At 42.1% G+C, this 27,419-nt stretch overlaps 1 protein-coding gene across 1 annotated transcript in view; it reads right to left on the bottom strand.

Annotated features, from left to right (window-relative positions):
- Positions 1-4,640: 4,640 nt before the first annotated feature.
- prex1 (phosphatidylinositol-3,4,5-trisphosphate-dependent Rac exchange factor 1) overlaps positions 4,641-27,419 on the bottom strand; it is a 99,107-nt gene continuing 76,328 nt past the window's right edge. The window contains exons 25-40 of the mRNA XM_072681740.1: positions 24,307-24,568; positions 22,222-22,407; positions 19,448-19,536; positions 19,273-19,355; positions 17,553-17,643; positions 16,930-17,058; positions 16,796-16,837; positions 12,713-12,930; positions 11,408-11,510; positions 9,525-9,668; positions 8,583-8,697; positions 7,517-7,583; positions 7,141-7,316; positions 6,484-6,586; positions 6,316-6,383; positions 4,641-6,222 (exon numbers count right to left, since the gene is read on the bottom strand). Of these exons, the coding sequence (XP_072537841.1) occupies positions 6,180-6,222; positions 6,316-6,383; positions 6,484-6,586; positions 7,141-7,316; positions 7,517-7,583; positions 8,583-8,697; positions 9,525-9,668; positions 11,408-11,510; positions 12,713-12,930; positions 16,796-16,837; positions 16,930-17,058; positions 17,553-17,643; positions 19,273-19,355; positions 19,448-19,536; positions 22,222-22,407; positions 24,307-24,568 (1,919 nt within the window). The 3' untranslated portion in view covers positions 4,641-6,179. The remainder of the gene's footprint in view (positions 6,223-6,315; positions 6,384-6,483; positions 6,587-7,140; positions 7,317-7,516; positions 7,584-8,582; positions 8,698-9,524; positions 9,669-11,407; positions 11,511-12,712; positions 12,931-16,795; positions 16,838-16,929; positions 17,059-17,552; positions 17,644-19,272; positions 19,356-19,447; positions 19,537-22,221; positions 22,408-24,306; positions 24,569-27,419) is intronic.

Here is a 27,419-nt window from a genome sequence, read left to right as displayed (position 1 = left end):
GTGCAGTTTCCAGTCCTGGATTTTGTCCTTGCTGGAAGGTAAGGGAACAGTTAATGCAATTGATTAACCACATAGAGTCACACCTACTGAGAACTACAAGGTCCAGATTTGAAGAGCTCAGTCAGACTTTACCTAACATGCCATGCATATGCTGACAGCATAATCCCTCATTAGTACAGGAGTGTTTATTGAAACCAGCATAAAGCCACACTCAGCAGCAGTGAAACTGATCATCTTCACCATTCATGCTAAGCAGCTGCAAGACGTAGACTGCAAGTAAACACATGGAGGAAAGCAGCCTGGTGGGGAAGGGACTACAGAGTGATGGTGAGTGAAGAAGGAAAGACACACCCAGTATGCAAACAGGTGGTGACAGGAGCCAGTGGGAAAGTTGTGAGTTGTGCGACTCAGTTTTGGGACTCGTTAAGAAACATCAATATGAGATAAATGATTAAATTCAACATCAGAGCAGTTTAGTATTTTATTATTTATATGATTTTATTATTTATTTATTTTGTTTGTGCTGTTTTTAAGCTCCTATGGGTCAATCGCTGTCCATTTACCAATAGCAACTGAATAAACTTAGGTAATATAAGTTGATTAAACTTAAAGATCTGTAAAATAATCAAGAAATTTCACCCAACTCAGAACAGTTGAGTGAAATGTAAGATATGTGATTTACTGTAGTAATTTTTAATACACTTTGCAAAAATGTCCCAAAGTCATTTTCAACATGAGAATCAAAGTATATGACATTTAATTAAATTATTTTTTATTACATTATTTTATTATGAAATATTATTATTATTATTATTATTAATAATGATAATAATATATTACATTTAATTATTCTTTTTTTATTGAAAAGTTAACTCACTATAGATTTTTAAAGTGTGATCAAAGTTTACTTGCAAGCATTGGATGAAAGCATAATATTAATGCAGTTTTAACATTTTTCAGGAAAAAAAGTACATACAGTTTCTTATATATTTACAACACACCTGGACAAATCCCAGTATGTATTACATACAATCAAGTGCATTTGTTTCACAAACACTCAATTGTTGTGTGTCTTGTAATATTTAACAGCATGTTCTGATCTAGGGCAAGTTTCGAATGGATTCAGGGCTTCATAAACCCACAACTGGTGACTGAACACTTGCTGTAAGTGAACTGATGAGATCCTGTTGGTGTGGGTGGCTTGATTTGTTAGGAAGGTCAGTTTTGGTAGTGTGCAAAGCACTCAGAGACCAGGAGGTGTTTATAAACAGACACTTTAATGACATGTTGTGGTTTTAGCAATGTATCCATACACCAATGAACACCATAGATGTAGTCTAACAGTGCTTAAAAGCATCCAGGCATGGGGCATGTTTAACACTCAGATGAGAGAAGACTGAGGAGTTGTTCCCGAGCAGCAGTGAAGGCCCTGCTCAGCAGTGCTGCTGGATTCAGGCTGGAACCTGAATCGTGCCAAGTGTTGTCTGCTCAAGAGTCCTTGAGAATGCAATCAGTCCCACTCTCACCAGACAGAAGAGCTGCTGCTCCAGCCAGCTGTTCCACCCAGTCAGACATCAACAGCATCACATGGCCAGTAGTTAGAAAAATACAGAAGATACAGTGCCAGGTTTGATGTGCATTAGAGGAGCATGAAGACATATAAGTACCTTTTACACTGGAATCAGGCCAAGACCAGAACTGCAGTGTTTTCTACACTTGTACCCATTGAGTAACATTTGGGTTTGCACCACTTGTCTCTTCACTTGCAGCTCATAAGTCAAAAGATTTGCACTGACTAGAATTGAGAGCTCTCTAGCTGGAGCATCTGAACAGTGTGTTATATGGCCCGCCGCATAAAACCAAACGACAGTAGCCAAGCACTTTCATTAGAACGGAGCAGCTTAGCTAGCTCCATCCTGGTGCTTTTCAGGTGATTTAACGGTAAGTAATGGCGCTCAAGTCTACACTGAAGAAAGACGCTGTGTTTGTTTAGCAAGACTCCAAAATCTGCGTTCCCCTGGGACCACTGCACAACTGCAGCTACACGAAGCTAATTAAAACACGCACACTTAAGCTTCTGGAAACAAATGAGCCGTAAAGCTTCAGCATGAGAGTCAGAAACTTTCTTCTGTTCTGTAGAAAAGCCTTAAGGTGCTATATTGCTAGATCAGCAGGGGCAAAGTTACATTACATAAAACTCAGACTTATGAAAGGTTGAAGGCCTAAAATGAGACGCTTTTGTTTTCTGATTGAGCACCAAAAAGAAAAAAAACTGCTGATGTTCAGGAAAGTACACTTAGAATCAAGGCAATGCAGTGGAGCACTGTACACACTATGAAATTAACAGGAGGTTACAAATCTGAAGTGCGAATTGTTGGAATAAAATGTACAGGAAAACAATCTAATTTCAAAACAAGGACCAGACACTTTCACTCTCACAACTGCTCTTACAAAAAAACGCCCCAAAGAACGAGTTTAGTCTAAATGGTCATGATAACATTTCTCAGAACAGGCAGGTGCTCTCATTTACTGAGCGAAAGGGTTAAACAACCTGAGATTATATAGTCTTATACTGTGTGCTACTGCTAGTACTGCTTCTTTGGATTCCACTAAAGTCAAGTTTTCACTACAGGAAAGAAGAAAAACATGCAGTCAGTATAGGATGATGAAGAGGATGTTGATGAGGATGATGATGAGTATATTAAACCATTATTAACTATACAGATATTACTGAGCTTTGCTTTCTCTGAGGATTCTTTAAGCGATGCCATCGAAGAACCAGTTTTGGTTCCATATAAAGCCTTAGGGCCTCATTCACCAGCCTTTTTCTAGAAATGTTCCTGATATAGTTCTTGAGAAAAGTCCTAGCCAAAGATCTACGTCAGATTCATTATGTGTTTTTAAACTGCAGAATTGCTATTGTCCTTATAAATCAGGGTTGGGCCTGAGTCCAGCACAGTTTCCTGACTTCCCTGCTTTAGCAGATCTACCAAACCTGCCAATTAGCAGGTGAGTTGAATAAGGTAGCTTGAGCAGGAAAAGCTCAAACTCTGCAAGAATAAGATGTCAGAAATGTCCTGAATGTTCCTCCATAAATGGGTTTTAGGAAGAAAGTTCTTCTTATGAAACCAGAACTGTTTTTGCAGCATCTCTCGAAGAACCATTTGAAACATCTCTAACTGTTAAGAGTGTTAAGCAAGAAGAAGATTAACCCACTAGTACTGAACATGTCGAATCACGATGCACAATGCTACAATACTGATTTGTGACAATGACAGAATTTAATTTCCGTATGGATGTGACAACAGTGCAGAGGCTTTAAACAGAAAAGGGAGGAAGAGGGGTGCGCCAAATAAAACAGAGTCTGATGAATGTCTGTACAATATACAGTATTGCTGTGTTGGGTAGATGGCAACGTCCCTTAGTCAGCATTCTGACTACATGTTAACTGAAACCTGATTAAATAGCTTGTTAGTCAACTGACATTATAGCATTATAGACAGTATTCAGCGATCACCAATACATTAAAAAAAACAAACAAACAAACAAACAAACAAACAAACAAACAAACGTTTATAATTACATTCAAACATCCACAAATATTACCAGTTAAAAATGCTCACTGCTTTTAAATATCGATTTCAGCTAATAGGCGTAGGTCCATCCCCTCCCTCCCTCCCTCAACCATGGATTCCCAGTTGTGGGACACCCGCTTTTTTTCTGCTGTAGCTGAAGTCCTGTTCAACTCTTTAGCCAACCACAACTGCCTTCATGAGCTGAATCAGGTGTAATAAACATGATACTCGTCCAAACAAATAAAAGTAAGCTCAAAGCAAGCTCAAGCTGAAATGGTCTCGTAATGGATTTTCCTTGTACTAGCTGCAGCTCCAGGGCAAGATACGTGCGCTGTGTCGACCGTTTTCAATGAGGACAGCCAATTTGCTTTTATATCAAGAAGGCACTGCGGATTATAGCGCACAGCATACATCTCTGTCACAGTGTCGTAATGTAGGCTAGGGGTGTCCAGTCCGATACGCAAAGGGCTGTTTGTTCTTAACAACTCGATTCTGCACTATATGGGCAAAACTATTGGGACACCTGCTCATTTGTGGTTTCTTCCTAAATCAAAGGTTATTTAAAAAAACAAAAAAAGGTTTATCCTGCTTTTGCTGTCCAGGTGAGGCTTTTTACTAGAGCATTGCTGTGAGGATTTTGATTGCATTCAGTGACAAAAGAGTTCAGGGTGTTAGATGGTCACCACCCCAACTAGTTAATTAAAATCGGCTCCATCAGTCTTTAGACAACTGATCAGGTTTGCCGCTGTTGCTGCTGCTTGGCTGGCATGAGAACCATGCATGCAATCTCAGCCGCCCTTTGAGGGTAAGACTGGACCCTTTAAATTATTTTATGAAATGATGTCTGTGAACCTCTAAAAGGGGAAATATATTTATTGATGTTGCTCTATAGTAGAGGTGCATAAGTGTGCTTAAGAGCTTGATTTGGAAAGGGACTGTTTTTTGGACTTCAACAAATTCAGCATATGCCATCAATGCAATTTTGGTTACTAGGTATCATACAGCCTAAAACACAGTGTTGCTTCTGTAATACCAGCAACTGAATCATCATATAACACTAACATATTGTGTGTGTGTGTGTGTGTGTGTGTGTGTGTGTGTGTGTGTGTGTGAAAAAGCACTGGGGGAAAAAAAAAACCCTCATGTAACAGTCGTTTGGTCTTGGTGCTGACAGTCAGTCTTTCCTGGAGCAGGTTAGAGCCACACAGCGAGGTGCTGAACTCTGGTATGCTAATATCTTGAGCTTGCTTTGAGGTAACCAAAGGTGAAACGAACCCAAGACCAGTTCTTCTCCACTGACGACATGGATACGGTTAGACATTTAAATACTGAAAACATGGTAAGTGTAAATACACAATAAGGAGCTATTCACATATACAGAATGTTTACAAAATGAGAGATTTACAATTTCCATACTGTTTCGCTTTAACATTAATTACACTTAAATTATAGCATTACTGATCCCCATGAAGCATACAGGTGTGCTCGTCCCTCTGATAGACAATGTTATACATAAGTATATACATAAAAGAAGAGATAAAAATAAACTTACTATATCTAGCCATCCTTCAATGATCCCTTTGCTTTTCTTCTTCTTCTAATCTCTAAAACGCACAGTACTTTTAGCAAAACACTGGTGAATAATTTGAGCTTTTTTTTTTATTGTGCTTCTCAAAAACACTGATGCTACTCTCTAGAACAGCTGTGTACTGTAACATGGCATAGATTAGCATTAAGAAAGTGCCGAAACCAGACACATACAAGAGACACATGGGTTCTCCAAGTTCTGATTAGTTAAAAAAAAGAAAAAAGCCTTCAGTAACAATGCTGAAGTGTCAATTGGTTAAACTGAGAAACCTTTCACTTTATTTAGCTTGATTACCTAATAATTATCTTCATTTCTACCTTACGCTTATCCTCCTGTAATCCAACCAAGGACAGATGAATATATAAAACAATAAAATAAAGCATCTGAACATATAAACTAAGACAACACATCTTCAACAGTGTGGGATTGGTCCGTATAATACTGCCGGGCGGTTAGACTGGAATGGTTTCAGTAATGTAATGTAATACCTGATAGAACTGACACAAATAAAAACATTCCTTTCTGAAGAACACTCTCGTATAAGGAATAGTGCAGGAGCACACATGCTAAGCTACAGTAATTGCACATAATCACCACGTATATCTGAGGCAGCCTCGCCATCTACAGACTGAACCAGTTTGCTCCCTGGCATTGCAGTCGAAGGCAAAGTGAGAAACACAGTCTATTACAGGTAGTTTTAGTAACTCTGTTAAAAAATAAGGGCGCAGTTGAGTAGGGGCTTAGCAACGGCATCAGCAAGAGGCAAAACCCAAGTACGTTAGGAGTGGAGTCCGTGCCATTGCAAAGAGAGCCAAGTTGAGCCACTGAGTATTTTGCCCTAGCCTCGGTCAGCCTCAGGCAACACTGTCCGAGAGCGGAGGCGTGGCCAACGGAAATGTCTGGCAAAGGTATTAAGCGATCTTCATATGGCGTCGTGGCGTCCCAGAGTCACTTATACTTTTCTGAAATCCTTTAAGCGATCGGTCAAGAGGCTACTGTGAGGAATATGACCGTACTTAGAGGTCACCATCAGAGGGTGGTAGACACAGCTTGAAGAGCCTGAAAGGAGCAGAAACAGAAGATATTCAGCAACATTCCTGCAAAAACAGGGAGTCACTTAAACGGAGTTAACCACTTCAATGTTGTGCATACCTTGGCGCAAAGGCAGGCATCTGGTCCATTACTTTGAGGTTTTTGGCAGAGATCTCTACTCTGGTGCCCTAAGGAAGAACATACAGAAAACAATGACCCTGGGTCTCTACAATCCAAAACCGCCTAAACTTGCAAATCTTGTCAAAACCTTTGGCTGTTTTGCCATACCTGTTTGCGCATGATGTCCATAGCCTGCATGAAGCAGCGGGGCATGAGGCCATGGTTTCTGGCCAGGTTCATCGCCTGCTCCAGGGAGGCTGTCAGAGTACACCTGCACAAAACAAGCTCTACATTAAAGACATGCAGTGAAAACCTGCTGTAGAAGTAGCCATTAGAAAGCCATTTGAAGGGTAAATTGCGGCTATAAAGGGCCGAACAAGGTCAGCAACAATGCTCAAATTGGTTGGGCCCGTTGCAGCCTCAGCTTTGTGTTCTTGGCTGAAAGAATCCGATGCGACTCCTCTGCTGTTCTAGCTCTAGCAGCTAACATTTAACATGTGGTGCATTCTGAGATGTTTTTCTGCTCACCACAATTGTACTGAGTGGTTATCCAAGTTACCACAGCCATAGTCACTCTGGCCAACAGTCTGGCCATTTTCCATTGACCTTATTTGACCTCAAGGCATTTCTGTCCGCAGAAATGCTGCTCACACTGAATGTTTTCTTTATTGCACCGTTCTGAGGAAACTCTAGAGACTGTTTTGCTGATGAGCCCAGGAGAACAGCAGTTATAGAAATACTCAAACCAGCCAGACTGGCACAAAAAGTGAAAAAGTGACCCACAGCATGTTCCTTGTCACTCATTCAGTGATCCATGGCTATTACCTCTGCAAGCCTGTGGCACACATGGTGATGTGGCAGGCTCCCAGGCGGCTGCACAGCTCTGATGAGACCAGCAGCACGCTGACCCCGGACGGATGACCTGCAGCGCTGGGCCTCACATTCATGTAGGTCTGCATCAGCCTGCACAGGTCGTCCAGAGTGTTGAGAGGACGAAGGAGCTGCAGAAAAGCCAAAACAGGTCATCAGTCTATTTGACCGGGTACAAGGTGGCCAGATGGCTCTGCTCTTTCATCAAAAGCGCGAGAGCTCAAGGCTGCTAATGAGCTCTCACCACACTGCAAAGCGTACTGTACAAACCAGGCACACACTCTGAACACTGTTAAAACGCTCCTGTAGAGGTGAGATTTGTCTTACTTACCTGATCTATTTTCATGGCGGTGGAATTTGACTCTGTGGGTAAATTGGATTTCTCCAGGTAGAAAGCCCTGCAAGAATACAGTTCAAAAGGTTATCATGTTTTTTTTTTTCTCCCCAGCATACCTGACTCGGATCCTCTAGGATTATATTGCATAATTATTAATAAGGGTTTATATAGATATATATATATATATATATAGAATGTGTTTTTTTTAAGCACAGAATTATCTCTAAGCTCTTTGCGGTAATTTGAAACCCATTTATTCTCAATATACATTGAACAGCTTTGCACGATGTAAGGTTTATTAATCACAATTTTGCAATAGTAATACCATCAAAGGCTTTCATTATATGCACTTTACATGTTGTTTTCATAATATCATAATATTATATTAAAATTACACATATAATATCATTATAATATAATATCCTAAAAAGATTACTAAAGAGAACATTTATATTCATATTAATGTTCATCTTATTTTAGATGTGGATATCAAGTCTCATGACAGATACCTTCACCAAAAAATGGATTATTACAACATTCCTAATCATTTAACTTTCTCTGTCTTTTTTTTTGTCCACATAATTACTTAAATATTAAAATGCAACACTCACAGATTCATTTTAGAGAATTGGTGGTAAAATGTAAACCAATATTTCCATGTATTATTATTATTGTTTTTATTAAATACCCCCAAAATGGCATGTGATTCCAAACTTTTGATTGATAGTGTAGTGCCTGTGATCAAGTCCCTAAATGTTTCTTGCTGTGAGCATCCTGAACAATTCTCATGCATCTTGCAGACTCATGCAGGTAAGCTTCTCTGGGTGTTTGGAATGTGGTTCATGTGGTTCATGTGGTTCAGCAAACGCAAATAATTGTGGTGAACACAATGCAGTCCTTATTCAATAAGCAACAACCCAACTACAGTAAAGTGTTTAGTGTATCATACAGTCCTAGCACCGATTATGGATTTCAGTAAAGTAAGCTGAGGTTCAGAATGGACACAAACACCAGAGACAGAGTCAAGCCCCAGTACAGAGCTGTAGTCAAGCAGCTGTACCTGAGTCTGCGGTAGTAGAACTTGACCTTCTCCAAAGATACAGCGTTGATCCGCTGCTGAAACTCCTCCATCGCCACAAAGTCCTGAGATGGCACTCCCTCAGGCCTCTCTAGCGCTGAGTAAATAATGCAACACACACACACACACACACACACACACACACACACACACACACACACACACACACACACACACACACACACACACACACACACACACACACACACACAGCATTTCTTTCTTAGTATAATTCTTCACCCTGAAGTATTTACACTACTGCAGTGTGCACTAAAAACCACTAGATGGAGACCAAGATTCACTGAGGAAAGCCTGACATTCAGTCACATAAGAAGTTTAAATTGAAAGACAGAATGAGTAGTCGAGTTTACCCTCTTAGGTCCCCACAGCATATTTGCATCTTTCATTCTCAACACCGCTTTCATTCTGAATATTTGTTTCTCAATTGCAGGTCATTGAAACACAGTTTGGCAAAAGTCCTGATCCTGTACTTTCAATCACCTTTGTGTGTTTGCAAGCTAAAAAGAAATTTATTTGATTTGACAAAAAGTTACTGTTGTGCATACAGTCTAGTTTTTAAATGACATTTAGATTAATTAGAGTAATTCATTACATACCTCAATGATTAATTATGCTGTCACATAATGACTTAAATATTAAACTTTATAGCCAATCAATAATGATAACTTGCAAGTTTCTGATGGTCTGTTTTTTGTGGACTGTCACCCACAAGAGACAGTCTGGGCATCCTTTACTGTTTTTACTTCAAAGCAGAGAGCTAGACACAGAAGAGACGAAAAGTTCTGAAGGCCTGAACAGAAGCCCTCCACAGAGAGAACGAGCCGAATGCAGAGAAAAGAACCCAGAACTCCAGACTTTAATTAAATCTTAATGAAATATTCGCAATCTCGGGCGCATGCTCACCTCTGCTGAACAGCACGGAGTGGAGCTTCAGACTGCCTCCGTTCTGCAGCCGTGTGGGCAGCTCACTGAAGTGACAGCTGTCCAGGTACAGAGTGACCCGTATGGCCTGCCGGCTGCCCTCCACCTGATAGTGCACTGGTGTGTCTGTGAGCATGAAAGAGCGAGGGGAAAGGAAGAGAGACACAGTTCATGAATTTTACATGTGAATTTTATAAGTCTTATCATTGCTATTACAAGTCCTCTACCCAACAATTCCCACCGTCTAACCCGTCCCCTAATACACACCTTCTGCTTATGCCTTTTTTTTAATGATTTTTTATAATCTATTTTTAGGGGGAAATCTGATGTCTAGATTGATGAAGATTGAGTAGATGATTCAAAACTGACCGAGAAAGATTTGTAAAAGATTGACAATATTATATAATTAATATATATTAATTAATATTATATAATTAATTAATTCAGCTACTTTAAGTTCCTTGTCTAGTCCCCGTGAAGTATTGCCAATAGAATAGGACTCTCTGGTGCAGATAAACATGAGCCTGTTGGCACCATGCCTAATGCCAGATGTGAGCTACAGAGGTCTAAAGCTCCCCAGCATTGAGCTGTGCAGCAGTGGAACGGTGTTCTCTAGAATGATGGTGCGCCATCCAAAACTTCTGGGATGAGGTGGGGAGTTGGGGGCGAGGTGAGTGGTGATCACACAACATCCTGCACGCTCCTGTTGCTGAATGCAATCAAATCCTCACAGTAATGCTCCAAAATCTAGTAGAAACCTTCTCTCGACATTAGAGACAGTTGCTCAAAATATTTGTTACTACTCTTAATTTTGGAAAAAGCTACGAATGAACGGGTGTCTCAATACTTTTGTCCATCTAATGTATATAATTTACCTTCCTGCAGGAATTGACAGGAATGCTAACACATCCAAACCTCAAAACCCCCAAAGTAACAATAATCTGGAGCTGTGCAGCGAACAGTACACAGCGAACAGCGTTGTTAGAGGGCTCATTTGCACGCAGCAGCTTCTGCAATAGTAGGCCAATATCACAATAATGACTTACAAATTATGCAACGCGCAGCCGAACTAATGACCCGAGGAACGTACGAGCGGTTGGTGACACCCAGTGCATACACTTAAACTTGAGAACTCATTGTCTAATTTGGTACAGAGTATAATTAGGTAAACAAGCCTTGTAAAACCACCCCCAGAATACAAACCCCCAAGTACAAAAGGGTGAAATCCAGCATCTTAGCAGGAGACACAAACGAGATTACAAAACCCCTCTTCTTTTCCTCCAACCAAAACAGAGGCTTGTGGATAAAGCAGCTACGGTATCTCTGCTAACCATGTTGACATTCCTGAAGGGGACATCTGGAGGGTGTGTGTGTGTGTATTTGTCTGATTTAGGAAGTGCGCCCTTTAAAGAGACGGGATTAAGGGTTGTAACATTCTAGTGTAGTCCTGTGAGCATTATCCACAGAGAACCACCGGCTGTAATACTGACTATTTATAAGGCAAAGGAATTTGTGTACTCTTCCTAGACTCAGATGAAACGACCACTTCAAAAGCATGTTTTTCAGACTGGAATTTTATACGGATTTTGTGTGCGAGACTTGTGGTGTTTCATCACACCGGCCTCATCGCATACGTACACGCTTCAGTGTTATCATGCAACCCCATGAGAAGTCTCATGCAGCTCACATGATTTCAAGCGACCATCCGTTTTAATGCATCTCTGTGCACTGGATTTATTTATATACCTCATCATAAAGGGCACAGTGCTCAATTTAGAGCTTAAGTCACTGCGCATAAGCAGATCTCTGTATCTGGCGGTGCTTACAATGGCATTACAGTCTTAGGTTTAGGAAAAGGCGCTCACTTGCGACAAGGCATTCGTTCTCCAGTGGCCGAAAGAGCACAGTGACTTTATCCAGATCCAACAGAGCTGCTTTAGTATCCTCCAGCCTGGTGCGCTCCTCTCTCTGTAAGACACAGCAAGAGAACCTTCAGAAGTTTGCAGTGTATTTTTTTTTTCCTACACACTGATTTACAGGCATTTCCCTTTAACTCAAATGTAGATGATCAGCAAGATCAGTTTAGTTGATCAGCTTCTTTAGATTTACACTGGAACGGAAAACTCAAACGTAACCTAAAGGTAGTGAAAGATTATAGCCCATCAGTTTGGCACTTGCATGTCTATAGCATCGCCCACCGTGTGGCTTTTTGAGGGCAATGTCCAAACACAGAGAACAGGTCTGATTAAGCCATTAAGCCTAGACTTGGATTAAATTTTAAAGTCAATGGTGCATTACCACTGGAAACTGTCTTCCTGTCTGTCTCGCTGTCTCCCTCGCCTGACTGTCTGATTGTCGGTCTCTCTACCTTGCCTGTCTGTCCATCAGTTTCCCTAGTCTGTTTATCTGTCCATCAGTCTCCATTGTCTGTCCGTCTCTCTCGCCTGTCTGTCCATTAGTCTCCTTTGTCTGATTGTCTGTCCATTAGTCTCCCTTGTCTGTCCCGTCCGTCTGTGTCCTGCCCTTGTCTCCTTATCTCCTTTGTCTACCTTTATGTCTCCCTCCCTTGTCTATCTTTTTTGTCTGTCGGTCTCCTTTGCCTACAACTCTCCATCCGTCTCCCTACCTTGTCTGTCTGTCGTCTTTAATCTGAATCTGGGAAAATAGTTTATTTCCTACCTTTTCTAGCTTATTTAAATGCAGTACTGTACAAATTGCTATTTAATACTTTTTATCATATTGATGTTTTTAAAAACGTCTGCAACCATAGATATAGATATATCAGCATCACAGACGCCTTAATTCTATTAAAACTCTCATTTTTGAACAGTGCTAGCTGAAAGCAATATAAGCTTTTTTTTCTGTGTCAAATGGGATCACTTTAATATTAAACCTATCCAACCTATGAAGACAGTATCTTACTGCTTTTCTATGCACTGGTTTCTATCTGGCTACAGTAGGTACATTTATGGCCTGTAGACGGGGTGCCCTGGAGTGTCTAGTTTTTCATAACTGACTTCAGGGCTTAACTAAAGGTTTTCAGTGCTCTATCTCACTGTGTTCAGCTCATGATGAGCTTGGTCCTTAGCTGATGCACTGACTCTGGGGACAGAGTAGGGAAAACCCTGCGCTGTGTTGGGCTCTGGCAACGAGGGTGATCTTTGGCTTACCACGTGTGGCGAAAGCGTGGACTGGAAGTTGAAGAGCACTCCGATGGCTGAGATTTGCTCCAGCCACTTGCGGCTGACCTCCTTGCTGTCGTCCTCGTACTCGCCGTTGTTGTTGAAGCGCAGGTTCAGCGCCCATGTCAGCTGCTCAGCCAGAGCACACAGCGCCCCCACCAGGGCCTGACAGAAAATAACATCCCTCCTCAACTGCAGATCCGTGTCTGAAAGAGAGGGAAATAATAAAAGAATATATTTACAGAGCAACACTTAGGGATTTACAGGGAACATGTATCTATGGAAGAGTGTGTATATACATATAGACACTGCAGACATTATACTGGTATGATCATTACTAGTATTAAGCACCCCTGACCCTGCTTTGTCATGCAGTCATAAAGAATTCATATGCAGACGACTTTATGAACATGGCAGAGAGAGAGAGAGAGAGAGACAGAGAGAGAGAGAGGGAAGTGAGACAGAGAGGAAGGAGAGTGATAAAAGAAAGGAAGACAGGCAAAACAGATGAAGAGGGGGAGAGAGAGAGTAGGGACACAGACAGACAGACAGACAGAAAGAAGGGGGCTGTCTGTATGAATGTCTGTGGAACAGCTGGTTGTGACAGAGAGAGTAAAAGATAGTAACAGGAGAGATGAGTGTAGCCGGTACTGATAGAGGGGTTCAGTAGCAGTTCTATTTCAAGTTCTCCGCCTCTTAAAACTGCACTATATGTCCAAATGTTTGTGGACACCCCTTCTAATGAATGCATTCTGCTACTTTAAGTTGAACCCACGGCTGACACAGATGTGCAAATGCGCGCACACACGCACAGCTCGTCTAGTACCTGTAGAGAAGTATAGCCAATTAATTAGGACTCTCTGGAGCAGATAAACATGGACCTACTGGCACCATGCCAGATGACAGGTGTGGGCTAGAGGGGAATAAAGCCTCCAGTATTCAGCAGTGGAGTACTGGAACTGTGTTCTCTGTGTTCCAGTACTGGGAAGTTGGGGATGAGTTAGAGCGGTGATCATCCAACATCTTGACTTCACTAATGCTCCACTGGACAGTAGAGAAACTTACTCCAACAACAGCAGGATAAGCTCTTGTTTATAAGTGAATAAACGGTTCAGTACTTCAGACACTGACATCATTAATTTACACATGATTTACACACAGCTGCTGTGTCCAGGGTGTAAACACTGAGCAGCACAAATACACAGTACTGCCTTCAGTGTGTATGAACTTTATCCTAATGAACACTGCTCATTAATTACACTCTGTCTGAACAGCACACAGGCACATACACATACACACACATACACACACCTCCTGTCGGCCATGCTGGCTTTATGAGCCCGAAAGTCTGCCAGACACTAGAAAATGACAACACACTCTTCAGCCACACACACAGTGCATGGTCATGACAGGGTGAGAGCGGGCGCGGGTCCTGGAGATACTGTGTGTGCGCGTATGTGTGCATGTGCGTGTGTGTGTAAACCAGCAAGAAGCTCAAGATCAGATTCCCTCACACTCTCTCAACAGCTTCCATATGCCTCCCACCGCAGACCTCAGGAGACCCCCCCCCCTACACACACACACACAGCTCTTTCAATCTCTCTCACTGGATCTCCTCTTACTCTCAACCTCCCGAACTCTCACACAAACACCCCCTCCCCAATACACACACACAAACGGCTGTGGAATTCTAATAAAACACTCAACTATCTCAGAGCACACACCCAGAGTGTCAGCATAGAATTGTTCGCTAATCACGCAGTAGAGGCTTTCAAGCAAGGCCTGGATACAGAGCAAATGCAAGCCCGGGAGTTACATAACCCGTCACACACACACACACACACACACACACACACACACACACACACACACACACACACACACACACACACACAGAGGGAACTCCGTGGGTTCTGCAATAACTAATGGGACGGTGCACAGCTACCTTGTCTAAACACAACGTGACCTTAAAATGCTTTCAATATGTGGCTACTTCAGCACATCCCGTTTCAGTTAAAGGCATAGTTCAGAAAAAAACAAAACAAATGGACATATTTGTGGGCTAATGTAGCTAATAAGTAATGGAAGCTTATGTACACCAATTAGCCTAAGCAAACTGCTAGCGTTAATTATCACACACTTGCAGCCAATGGTTTGGTAATTACAATTAGGCTTGCTTGTATGGTTTCTGATGCTTTTTGACTTGTATACTGTTAGTTAGAAAGAAAACAAAAAGGATTGGAAATACAGTAGTGACCAACTAACTGGGCATTTCACAACAGGCATTTCACAACAGGCATTTCACAAATAATGACTACCGTCATTATTTATTATCCTCTGTCTGTACTGTGTTGTGTTGTCTGTCCGCACTTGTTTGTTTGTGTTGCACTTGTATCTTGTATGCACTGTCTATGTTGCACCATGGTCCTGGAGGAACGTTGTTTCGTTTCACTGTGTACTCTGTATGTAGTTGAAATGACAATAAACCCACTTGACTTGACTTGACTTGAGGATCGTCATCTACTCATCCTGGGCATAAGCCCGAGCTAACATTAGCCACTACAGCTGCACCAGCAGAAACACTGCAGTTGATTTGTAGTTATGTAATGCTGCTGATTTGTTTGGGTCATTGAAGGCCTACGTGCCGACTTTTTTTTCTTCTTTTCTTTATTTTCAGAGTGAGGATGAAAACATGTCTCCAATATTGTCTCATCTGTTTGGTATGGATACACAGCAGAAACGGAAAAAACAAGCAAATGAGGCCACTGGACCCGAGTGTGAGCAGTCAGGCTGGGAGAAGTTCAGGACTTCTGCTTTCATTCAGGACTTCTGCTTCTAATAGACTCACTCATTGCAGACATGGACTGGAGGCATCAGTCTTACAATGAAACTGAGCAGACATGTCTCATACTCACAGTGGGGGCGGCCCCACTCAAAATGCACACTAGGGGTTCCACGATCACTGTAATCCGCCAATGGCCATATCTAATAGCTTTACAAATCTAATATTTTATTATGACAGGCAAACATAAAACCTTTGTAAAGGAGTGGGATTTACAGGCTATTCGTTTTGTCGTAATCAGTTTGGAAACGTTGAGTCAGATTCAGAACACATTCAGAACACTCTGTAGTGCGCCTTTTAAGACCTTTCCATAAACGTACAGTGGTTGTTCTCAGTGTGGAGCTCCCTCTGTAACACTGGCTTTTACTGAGGTCATGTTTGAAATATCGCAATCAAAATTGCTATTTTAATGAACCCATGCATAAGAATAGCCCGGGCTGAGCGATATGGTAAAAGTGTTATATCACAATACCTACACATTTTTATGGTGTGATATTTATATTTTGTCTGCATTTTTTGTACTTTATCCAGTTAAACTGGACCAATTAAGTCTCTGTAATGGAACATGCTGACGATAGCACTGAGCCACATGTTGGGTTGTTGAAATACCCCATAATGATTTTTATTTGATAAAGCTCCTGAAATCTTCCTTAAGTAAGTCAAGGTTATCTGCACTGCAGTTGTGCTGTTTGATTATGCTGATGCTCAATTTAAGACGAAAACTTGCCTTGGAAATATTTTGTTAAATTAGCTGAGTGGTTGTCCCTGCATCAAGACTTGCCTGTGCGAACAAACCTCTGAAAACATTACAGAAAAGGGACCTGATTTACTGGCAGGTTCAGTCAAAGGTTTTTTGTGAGATGGCTCATGTAAATGGAGGGGGAGGTTATATATATATATATTTAACAAATTTATATATATAATAAATTTTTTTATTTTATATTTTATTCTTTTATATTATTTATTTAATATTCAGAGCTCTGGCTGCCACTAATATTTTAGCTATGCAACATATAACTGTTAGTCATTACTTTACTTCCATTGCTTTATTAGCCTGGTGGTTCCATTGCAAAACTACAAAAAACAAATATCAGATATCAAATATGTCTTGGCTTACTGATTATAATTGGGGTTTGGGCCTAACTGGGCCCACTTCATTTTTTCTCTAAGGCTTTCTTTAACAGAAGTTGATCGATCATCCAAAATTAATTAACAAATGATCCACATACCTGTGCATTTCAGCAAGGCCAACAAGAGCTGATTTCTCCCATCTGAAACATATTTACATATAAAAACATGAACAAATGCTGTAACTAAAAACTGCACATTACAAGCTAAACAAAACCTCAGGTTCTCCACACACCCTCTACAAAGCGATGCAGACTGTCCACTAGGTTTTTGATGGAGCTGGGCAGGTTCCAAGGGTCCTCCTGGATGTTCTTGTGTAGGATGTATCTGCAGCGTGCCGTCCAGTCGTCTGTGTGGCGGAATTCTGCCGAGTAGGTGTGAGACACAGTCATGGTCATAATGAAGGCCATTCAAGCTCAAATGAAAGAGTTTGTGTGTGTGTGTGTGTGTGTGTGTGTGTGTGTATGAGTGTGTTATAAGCACACTGAGGGCTGGAAGATGAAGCGCTCATGTCTGCGGTCAATGACAGGGACACACATGTACAAACACACACACAGACAAATGCGTGACTTCTACGAGTCAATACAAAGGCATTCGCTGCTCAACGCTTCCATTGTTGAACTGGCTTTAATTTTGATAATCAAAATGACAAACACAGACACATGTGCACTCACACACACTCAGGCTACAGAAACACTAACACACACGAGGCGAGACAGAGAAAAGGGCTGTTGCCGTGCTGAACTTCAGAGAGTAGTAATGACCGATCTCTCTCTCTCATACACAGACACACACACACACGGGTCTAAACATAGAACACACACACCCATGGCAGCGCTGTGCTGTTCTGGGAGGTACCTGGCTGGCTGTGGTCAGGGTGGAAATGCTTGGTTTCCTCGCAGGCTTTGCTCATGACCTGCCCTTTCAGGAGGCTGTTGATGGAGTCCACCTGAACATGAAAGACACACAGTCAAATGCTACAGAATCCTCCCTTCACTAAGCCCGGCCTGACCCGGGTCCGTCCACACCTCCACAGTCTGAGATAAAACAGCTCTCTGCAGCTGGAAACACTGAACACGTGGGCCTTTAATGTAGTAGTTCAGCAAAAAATAAAAAGGTGTTTGCTGCTGAGGTTTGCTTCTGTATAAGGGTTCTTTAGTAAAAGCAATGGCTCTATATAGAACCAGGGCAGGTTGAATGCTTAAATGGTTCTTTGCCTGGTTAAATGAAAACCTCATTCAGATAGTTCTTCTATATATGCAAATGATTCTATATAGCATCAGAATGAGTTTTCCTGTTCTTACAAGTCAAAAAAAAACATTTTTTGCTTATAGCTAATAACACTCCTGATCACCTGAAACCACATCAGGTTGTTAATAAGAATTGCTTATGCTCTTCAGATGTTCTTCAGTACAGCAAACAACTTTATTTAGAACCATGACAATTCAAAGGACCCTTTAATACTTGGTTCTTTGCTTGGTTAAAGTGTTCTTCAGAGTTTTGTACAAGTTAAAGAACCCTTTAGTGTGTAGCTGACAATATGGCATAATGTCAAAAACCGTTTACCACAGTGCTCACCAACCCTCCTCCTGAAGATCTAGGGGCCTGAGGGTTTCACCACTAAGCCTAATCTAACACAGCTTATGTAGCAAATCAAGCATTCCTGAAGGCAATAATTAGACAGCTCAGGTGGGGTCGATTAGTGTTGGAGCTAAAGTCTGGAGGAAGGTAAGATCTCCAGGAGTAGGGGTTGTGACCACTGCCGTGGTGGGTAACACTGTTGCCCTATGAGTGACAGACTGGAGTTTGAGTCCCTGCCCAGGAACCCAAGAACACCAAGTAATACTAAAAAGAGCCCTTGGGCAAGACATCTAACACTCCTAACATTTTTAATCACACTCATTTCTCAAAGCAACCTAAATGTCTAAAAATGTGTGTCTGGCTAAAAGCATCTTATTTGTAAATAAGCAGGTCTACTGAAGACTGCTTTTTTGATATTTGATGTGGTTTGAGGCAAGTGTGTGTGTGTGTGTGTGTGTGCGCGCGCGTGTGTGTGTGTATTTATGCATGCAGTTTATAATCATGTTTAAGCCTTAATTACTTGTTAGCTATATTAGCCTGGTAGTGCCAGACTCTTTCTTTAAGAGTGGGAAATCTGGAAAGTTCTACCAGCAGTGGCAGGGTCCAGAGATCAGAGGGCAGAGGGCAAAAGTCAAAGGTTAAAGTGTGGAAGATCTGAGAGGGTGGGTGAGGGGGAAATGTGAGAGAGCACCCTGTAATGTGAGAGAACAAGGGAAAGAAACGAACATAGGAAAAAAAGAACAGAAGGATAGTGAGTGAGAGTGAAGTAGAAAACAAACAAAAACAAACAATCAATCAATCAAATTTCTGACCAGCTATGTATTAACACACTCAGCTCAGGTATACAAATAAAATGGATTAATACAAAGGGTTTTCAACCAGTGCTCAGGAATGTCCATCTATTTTCTCCAACCCAACTCGCAATACATGAGGACAGCAGAAAACTGAGTCTCCTGTTTAAGAACTGGCTTGAGAACCAATAGACTAATGTTCATACCTGATTAAAAAGATGTTCCAGACAGCCATGGAGCTTGTCCTGTTTGTCCAGGGGAATCTGCATGTCACACGGCAGCTCATCTCCTAAAATCAGCACACATTCACTCTGACTCATGTGGTAAATTAATCATATCTACTGTCAGAAGGACTCATGTCCAGTAAGCATGACGTCTCACCTGAGCCCATCTCATCACTCCCCAGATACGAGCTGTTGCTCCGGACGCTTGTGTAGGACAGCACTGAGTCCCTGTTACTGTTGCACTCACTGAAACACAAAAGAAACATCACCTGGTTATACTGGGGTTCACCTCTAACTTATTTACTAATTTACTCATCACTCCCCTTCCATCAAAATATCATTTAACCCTTAAATCGCAAGAACTGATTCTAATATTTAACAAATCATTTATATCAGTGACTGATGAGGCTTGATAAGACATAGAGATTCATAAGTTTGTGATTTCTGGAGTTAAAGGATTAGCTTTAGTCGACAAATGTCCTCTAATCCTCAAAGCAATGCTCCAAAATCTAGCAAAAAGCCTTCCCTGGACAGTAGAGACCCCAACAAAAGCAGGATAATCTCTTTTTAATACCCGAAAATTTTAATAATTTTGAAAGAAATGATGAATGTGCAGGTGTCCCAATACTTTTGTCCATATAACGAACATTGCAAATATGAGCAGGGCTTTACTTAGTGGTTGAAAAAGAGCATAGACTGAATAACCTGCTTCAAGAACCATTACTCCTGTAACTGAACTGTCAATAAACACCAAGACTGAATAGACAAGCACTGTGAGCTGAGTTTAAACTAAAAGGTTGAGGAGTAATGAAGGGGAAAGCCCTGGAAGCAAACTGGGCTGTGGAATGCTTTTGGTCAGATGTCATATGAGGTTAAGGGCAGTTCTCTCCATATAGCTACACATTATAGAATCACAGAGTAGTCAGGGCTGGGGAGTACAGGCCACAATTACTTAAACACCACACACCAAGAATGGAAGCATCTCAGCAGGTTACCCTACCCTGCTCACCCTACCCGAAGAGGGAAGGAGCATGTATTTATGAATTCATGCAAATGTGTATGTGTGTATGGGTGTGTGTACACATACAGACACATTCAAGAGAGTTACTGCAAGACAGCAAGAGTGAGACAGCGACTAATCAAGAAAGTGAGACGCAGAATGAGAATGCAGTGGGTGGGTGGGGGGGGTTCAAATCCTGCATCCCACCAGTCTGTTTCACTTGCACATAAATAACGGCAAAAGTGTTTTTCCCCCTCCACGCGTTGCCCCGAAAGCTGACATCAGTTCTGGGTTGTGTAAGTGGAGCTCTACTGTATGAGCTCACCCGCTCTGAAAGTAGCCGCTTTTTATGGGTGATGGCTGTATAATGGAAGAGAGTGCACACTCAGCCAGTCATTTAGCCCTGCAGTCTGCAGTCAGTCTACTGTTAGTGGTCAGTCTGAGCAATGCTTTACGCAAACCAGCAGCTCCGGGCGACCCCAAAGGTGTCAGCCACAAGCAGGGACTAACAACAGTAAGATAACAAAAGGGGATGTCTGAAATCGTAAACCTCCTATAGATCCCCCACAGTGCACAAGCTTTGAAGCAGCCTTCAAGCCTGCTTAGCAAAACAAGCAGAGGACTTCGGTCCTGTAGCTGTAGATTCTTAACGTTTAAACATTGTGTTAAGATAAAGGGGAGATATTTTATGATGATCTAAATTTGATGAAAAAAAGAAGGAAACCTTACCAATACAACAAAACATCTAGACAAGCCAGATGAGTTGTGGAAAGTGTGGTGGGCTACTGAAGTCAAAATTGAACTCTTTGGACACAGTCAGCAAAGAATCTGCATTTCATGAAAAGAAGGCCCTGCCAACTATAAAGCATAATGGTGGATCTATCATGCTTTCAAGTTGTGTTGCTGCCAGTGACACTGGCAATGAGTGGATTATTGGAATTTCTAGGCACCTCATGATTAGATTTCAATTAGATTTTTTTTTTTATACATTTATCATTAAACCAATGGAAGTGATGTAGAACTAGAAGGTTTTGCAGTGAGGCTGCACTGGGAAAGTGTAGTAATACGTCGCACTCATCCACCTTATATCTCTGTTATTTGAGTGCTACAGGCAGTCCAGGTGCTGCACTTACGCTTTTAAGTTTTCAATCAACATTTAGAAAAGTGATTTTTGGGACATTTGAGAGTCGACTCAGAATCATCCACGTCCACAAGATGCAGCTAAGAACTGATTTTTTCCCCCGACCCCTAGTGGATTCTATAAAAAACCTAGATTCCACATGTATTAGCAAGTGCTCAGACCAGGCTACGACTATTTCAGGGCTCTGGGTTTATTACTTGGCAGACAGAATTCAACTATGGCCCTCATCAGTAACCCCTTATAAATGATAGCACCTGCCCTCGTCAAACTAATCCAGCTCAAACTGGAGCTTTAGCCAGATAACATGAGCTCCAGATAAAAATTGTCCCTTTTTTTCTATTGGACAATTAATGAATAGATACGTTTTGACAGAATTTATGTAGTGAAAGTGAGAAACCCCTCAGGGCTTAAGAGTTAACAGTATTGGAGAGTAGTGGAGCATCAGAAGTCAAGAGGGTATCTGCTTTAAAAACCATCTGTTCCACAGAAGGAGCAGCCACGAAGCAGCACTGGAGCAGGAACCCGAGCCTGTCTGTGGTTTTAAGCTTCTCACACAAGCTCCACTCTGCAGCTTACAGTCAACATTCCCTTATTCAGCTCAAAACATACCTGGGTTCAATTCTACAAACACAACAAACAACCAGAACCCTACTACTCAGTTTCAGGGGCTGCTCGCTCCTCCCCATTTCAAATATCTAATCAAGTCTCTTCCCCAAAGAACCAAACCTAGCCTACGAGAACAGCATCTACAACCATTCAAGGCATTATTGTCGATCTGTGTGTGTCTCACCTATAAGAGTCTCTGTAGCTCATGGTGTCGTGTCCGGAGTCCTCCTGGTCGTCCTCGTTCACTTTGAAGCACACTCTCTTGCTTTGATTTGGCTCCTCGTGGCTTGGGGAGGTAGGGGGCACGCTGTCGAAAGATGGGGGCTCTGAGCCCTGAGGCTGGATGGGCCCAGTGATGGACGACAGAAGCCTACAGTTAAAAAGGAAACACAAATAGACACTGCAGTGAGCATCATGTTAAAGCAACAGTCTGGAATGTTTGGTGTAACCGTGCTACCGCAGTTTGGCACTGTAAGCATGAGCCTAATGTTGCTAACAAGTAAAGGAACCCACCACTTTGTCCATTTTTTATCAGAATCACAATCAGCTTACTTCATTAGCTGCACTGGGTTGCAAACTGAAAATCACATCACATCCTATTAGCCACATTAAGCAGCATTTCCTTCAGCATGGGTTATCGAAATAAACAGGAGAATGACAGAAGGGAGTGGCAGGATAACGGTCTCCCCCTCCGCTGTGCAGTGTTATGGCTTTAGCCTCAGCTGGGCCTTCCCTGCCCATAAATATTTTTAGACTTTCAGAAAAGGCTTCCTGAAGTGGGAACGAGAAGTAGAACAGAGAGGTGGGTGGTGGGCCTCTCTATTCTCTGGTGTGGCGGAGACACACCCCAGTATTAAACGGACACAAACACTTTGTCGGCTTCTGCCGCACAGCTGGGCCGGGAGGGGGGGAGAAGGCAGCTACAAGGCAGCTACTAGTGTAGGTTTAGCCATGCAGACAGATAGACACATAAGCTCTCATTATCCCTCAGACTTGTATTGTACATGTATCGTAGCCTACACTTCAGACTAGCCAGTCTGGCCAAGGTTAAGCCCAGCCCACAACAAAAATAAACATCTGACGTATCATTTCAGTTCAGAGTGCTACTTTAACCAAAGTAAGAAAGCATTGTGATGTGAATGTTAAAAAAATACATATGGGCTGTGAACAGAATGTCCCTCAGTTCTTTCCCAACTGGACAGTTAATGGAAAGGTAAGTGTGGGCTGAGCTGAAGAGATGGGTCTGTAAAAATATACATACACATACACAGTCCCTCATCCCAAAAGTATTTCGTCAGACATGATCACCTTTAGTGTCCCATTTTAGCTTAATTTCGGCATGGGAGCTAACTTAATATTGGTCTGGGAAATTGGCTTGATATGACCCAGTCAAACCTAAACACATACTAATGTATTCAGTATTCAGAAACAAAATGACTCACAGAAATGTAAAAACCCCTTTCACCTTGAAAAAACAAACAACCTGAGAAATACCAAAGAAGAAGGTCAAAAAACTCAGGGGAATTCCTTTCAGTTTCCTAAATTTCCAGCTTATTCAGTGGTTAAGATATAAACAAGGTTTGATGTAAGAGAGTTTACTGTAGAAGAATTTGCAGACTCATATTTCTTTACAGTGATTGTGAACTCAGGAGTCTAGAACAACTGTAGCACAAATATAATCATTATAAATAGCAACCAAAACCACAGGTGGGATACTAATGATAGTAAAATAGTGTAACCTGTGTTAGTGTGGGCTCATATGTTGTGTTACAGCACCATGCATGTATTTCTCTGCCTTTAATAACATTGAGAAACTACAGTTCAGTGCAAAACTATTATAAAACAATGTTTCAGCTTTCTGTGATGTAGCTTTTAGAGGCATTAAACACTTTGGACGTCCTGTTCACAGCGGTGGTGATGGGAATGATTCTGACACTGTAAGCTTCTTGAGAATGGCATATTTCACATCAAAACACTCTGAATGACTTTCTTTACTCTTTAATTATGCAAAAGTTCTGAAAGTCCTGAGTAACTTTCAGGACTGCCGTGGAACTTCCACATACATACAGCCTTTATCAGCACCGAAACCGAAGTGTTATGCTCTGCTGTGATGCTCTGACGCGCTGCTGGTCTTAAATAAAATTTGAAACCTCCAGTGTGAGAGAAAAGACTGAAGGTGTCCTAGAATGGAAAACACACATCAGACTTTTCCTCAGACTACATCTCTGAAATGAATGTGTTTAACATTTATGACATCACTGCTACATACACGTCAATCTGAGCCACATAGAGCTTCATCTCCCTGACGGCGACCTCCAGCCGGTTGTAGAGGCAGATGTAGTTGTCCTGGGTCTCCGTGTCCTCGTGCTTGAGGAGAAAGCTCAGGCCTCCTTCTTCTTGTGTCCGTCTCCTGCCGGCCTCCACGCCCCCCTCTCCTCCTTCCAGCTCCTCGTCCAGGCCGCGGCAGCTCCAGGATGGAGCAGCCATGCTGGTCACACAGTGTACCGTGTGGGACATGGGGTTCAGATTTGCTGCGGAGGGAAGAGGAGGAAGTTTCAAGGCAAGATCAGTCAACGCTAATCAAGTTCAGATGAATGCTGCTCTGAAGACACAGTCAAGATTAAAGTACAAAGGAAAACAGGAAATAGGGAGAGGATGAAATGGAGCTCTTGGACCTAAAATGCTGAAAGGAAGTGAAATTAAGTGCCAACGGAAGGGAATGAGTGCCATTAGAGCAAAAAGGAAAACACGGTGGGAAACAAATGAACGAGTGGGCAGAGGGAGATCAAACTGAAGAGTATGACAGATGAGCTCAAATGTGATGAACAATTTTTTTGTATTCCTACTGTAAGTTCAGATACTGCAATGTGTTTGGCTAAGAGGCACTCTTAGTGTCAGGTGTGGGCTAGAGGGGTATAAAGCCCCCCAGCATTGAGCTGTGGAGCAGTGGAACTGTGTTCTCTAGAATGATGGTTGGTGCTCTATCCAATCCTTTTGGGATGAGTTGGGGAGCTGGGGATGAGATTGGTGACGATCATCCAACATCCAGACCTCACTAACGCTTGTTGCTGAATGTAAACAAATCCTCAGAGCAATAAAAAACACTACTGGGTAAGTATACAGTGGTGGTACTGGCTCACTGCTGCAAGACCATATGCTCCAATAGTTTGCTTTTTCACTACTGCCTCTTTAGACTTCATTAAAACAGGAAAACTCAGCATCACAGCCTGGAAAAACTCCTAATGCAGTGGAGCAGCATCTCCATAGTCATGAAGCCATAGCCCAGGAGGCCTGGCGAGCTCCAGCTTCAGAGGAATTCCAAGCATCTCTGGCCGTGGCACAACTGCCAAACAGATGTGAGGAGAAGTGCTCGAAAATAGACCTAAAAGACTGCGAAGAGGACCTAAAACAATGCGGCTGGTGCAGCTCCGCCCTGGCGGCGTCTGGAGCGGCAGACGCTGCAGGCAGGTGCTGTCAGAAACTGCAGACAGATGGAGAACAGCCTCAGTTTGCATGGTCTGTATATGAGCTACAGGAAAAAACATCTAACATTCAGAACGTAAACGAACACCTCCCCTATAAACACGTAAGCCCCGTTCACACATGCACTTTTACCCAGGAATCTAACAGTAACTGAATTGTATGGATGTTAAGTGTGAACACAAGACGGAGCTGAATTCCCAGGGTAGCTGGCGAGGAAGAAGCGATGTCTAGATGACTGGCAGCAACGGGGCACATTTCTGTGACGTGGTTTTTAGTTTAGTTAGGAGACTGGGAACGTCATGGAAGTGGATTTCGGTTATGGTTATAATGAGAAGTGACAAAACTCGACCCTGCATGTGAGCATGGTTGCTTCTGCACAAAAGCTGCACAGCATGGCTTGTAAAGCTATTGTTTTCATTGTGGAGTTTCCAGTTTTTGCAAGATCAACATGTAGTGGGAGTAGTTTAGTGGGAGTGTCCTTCGCAGAAGATTCAGAAAGAAATGAGCTGCTCTTTCATCCAGAGCATCATGTCCTGATTCAGAGAATGTCCGGGTAAGCATGAACCTGGCAAACATTACTTGTTAAAAGATCCTAGCAGTGACCTGCAATCTGAGTGTGAAACGCAGAAGTACAGGCAGGCTGCTACTGTGTTAAAGCTAAGCATTGTACTTCTGTCCACTTAGAGGTAACAGTATGTCATACAGCATCAGGCTTTCTATTCAAAATACACCATAAGGACAAAAGTATTGGGACACCTCCTCATTCATGTTTTTTTTCTCAAGGGTATTATTGGGGCACCTGTCTCTACTGTCCAGAGAAGGCTTTCTACTAGATTTTGAAGCATTGCTGTGAGGATCTGATTGCATTCAGTGACAAGAGCATTACTGAGCTCAGGATGTTGGATGATCACCACCTCACTTAAACTGGGATGCTCAACTCTCCAACTCATCCCAGAAGTATTGGATGGAGCACAATCATTCCAGAGGACACAGTTTCACTACTCTATTGGCAATATTTCTCTACAGGGACTAGACAAGCTGTGCATGCGTGCATTTGCACATCTGTGTCAGAACTGGGTGCAACTTAAAGTAGCTGAATGTATGTATGTACGTATGAATGTATGTAAAGTAGCTGAAATGTAGCTGAAATGTATTTTTAAGGGGTGTCCACAAACAGTTGCACATACAGTGATGTCTTCGCTGCTAAACTACATTTGGAGAACGTTGATATTTTGTGTGCGATTCTTTTACCTGACACTAAAAGGCTGATATTAGCAAGCAAGCAGTTTGGACACAGTTTTGCAGAAATCAAGTGGTCAAAAACATGTAAACAAATCCTTGCATCGAAGGTGCAGGAAATGGAAAAGGGTGGTCCTCTGGGGCTTGGTGGACTGACATCACCGAGGGCCACTCATCATGGTCTAATGGAGCAGTAATGGAAGGCTGATGGAGGCAATTGCAGGCTGAGAGCTTTAAAAAGGCTCTGATTTGCTGTGGGAATAGTCATTACAGCAGGGCATGAAATTTACGAGGCCCTCGTGATTTCCACTGTATGGTTTAATTACTATTTTATGACGCTGAACTATCATAAAGTGGAGATTTGTTTAATGGAATCCTTGTGCTGGGGATGCGATCTAGCTAATTGCTTTAATAGCCATTGGTGAATTGAAACGTCTAAAAAGAAAACTGGCCTACAGACGGGTTCGATTCAGGTTTGCGTCCCTCTGTGCCATGTCCATACACCAGTTTAGACTTTAGAAAAGGTAAAGATGTAATGCGCTACAATCCAATTGTGTTTCTGAAAGCCATGGTTTAGTGGAAGACAAATCTAATTTACACAGTTTTTCTTTTATCCCAAGATATGTTTGCTGGAGGCACTGTGGAGACATATTTGAGTCA

The sequence above is a fragment of the Salminus brasiliensis genome, chromosome 6 (genome assembly GCF_030463535.1).
Source record: "Salminus brasiliensis chromosome 6, fSalBra1.hap2, whole genome shotgun sequence".
NCBI lineage: Eukaryota > Metazoa > Chordata > Actinopteri > Characiformes > Bryconidae > Salminus > Salminus brasiliensis.
The sequence above is the reverse complement of the archived record's forward strand: the minus strand, read 5'-3'. Positions and strand labels throughout refer to the sequence as shown.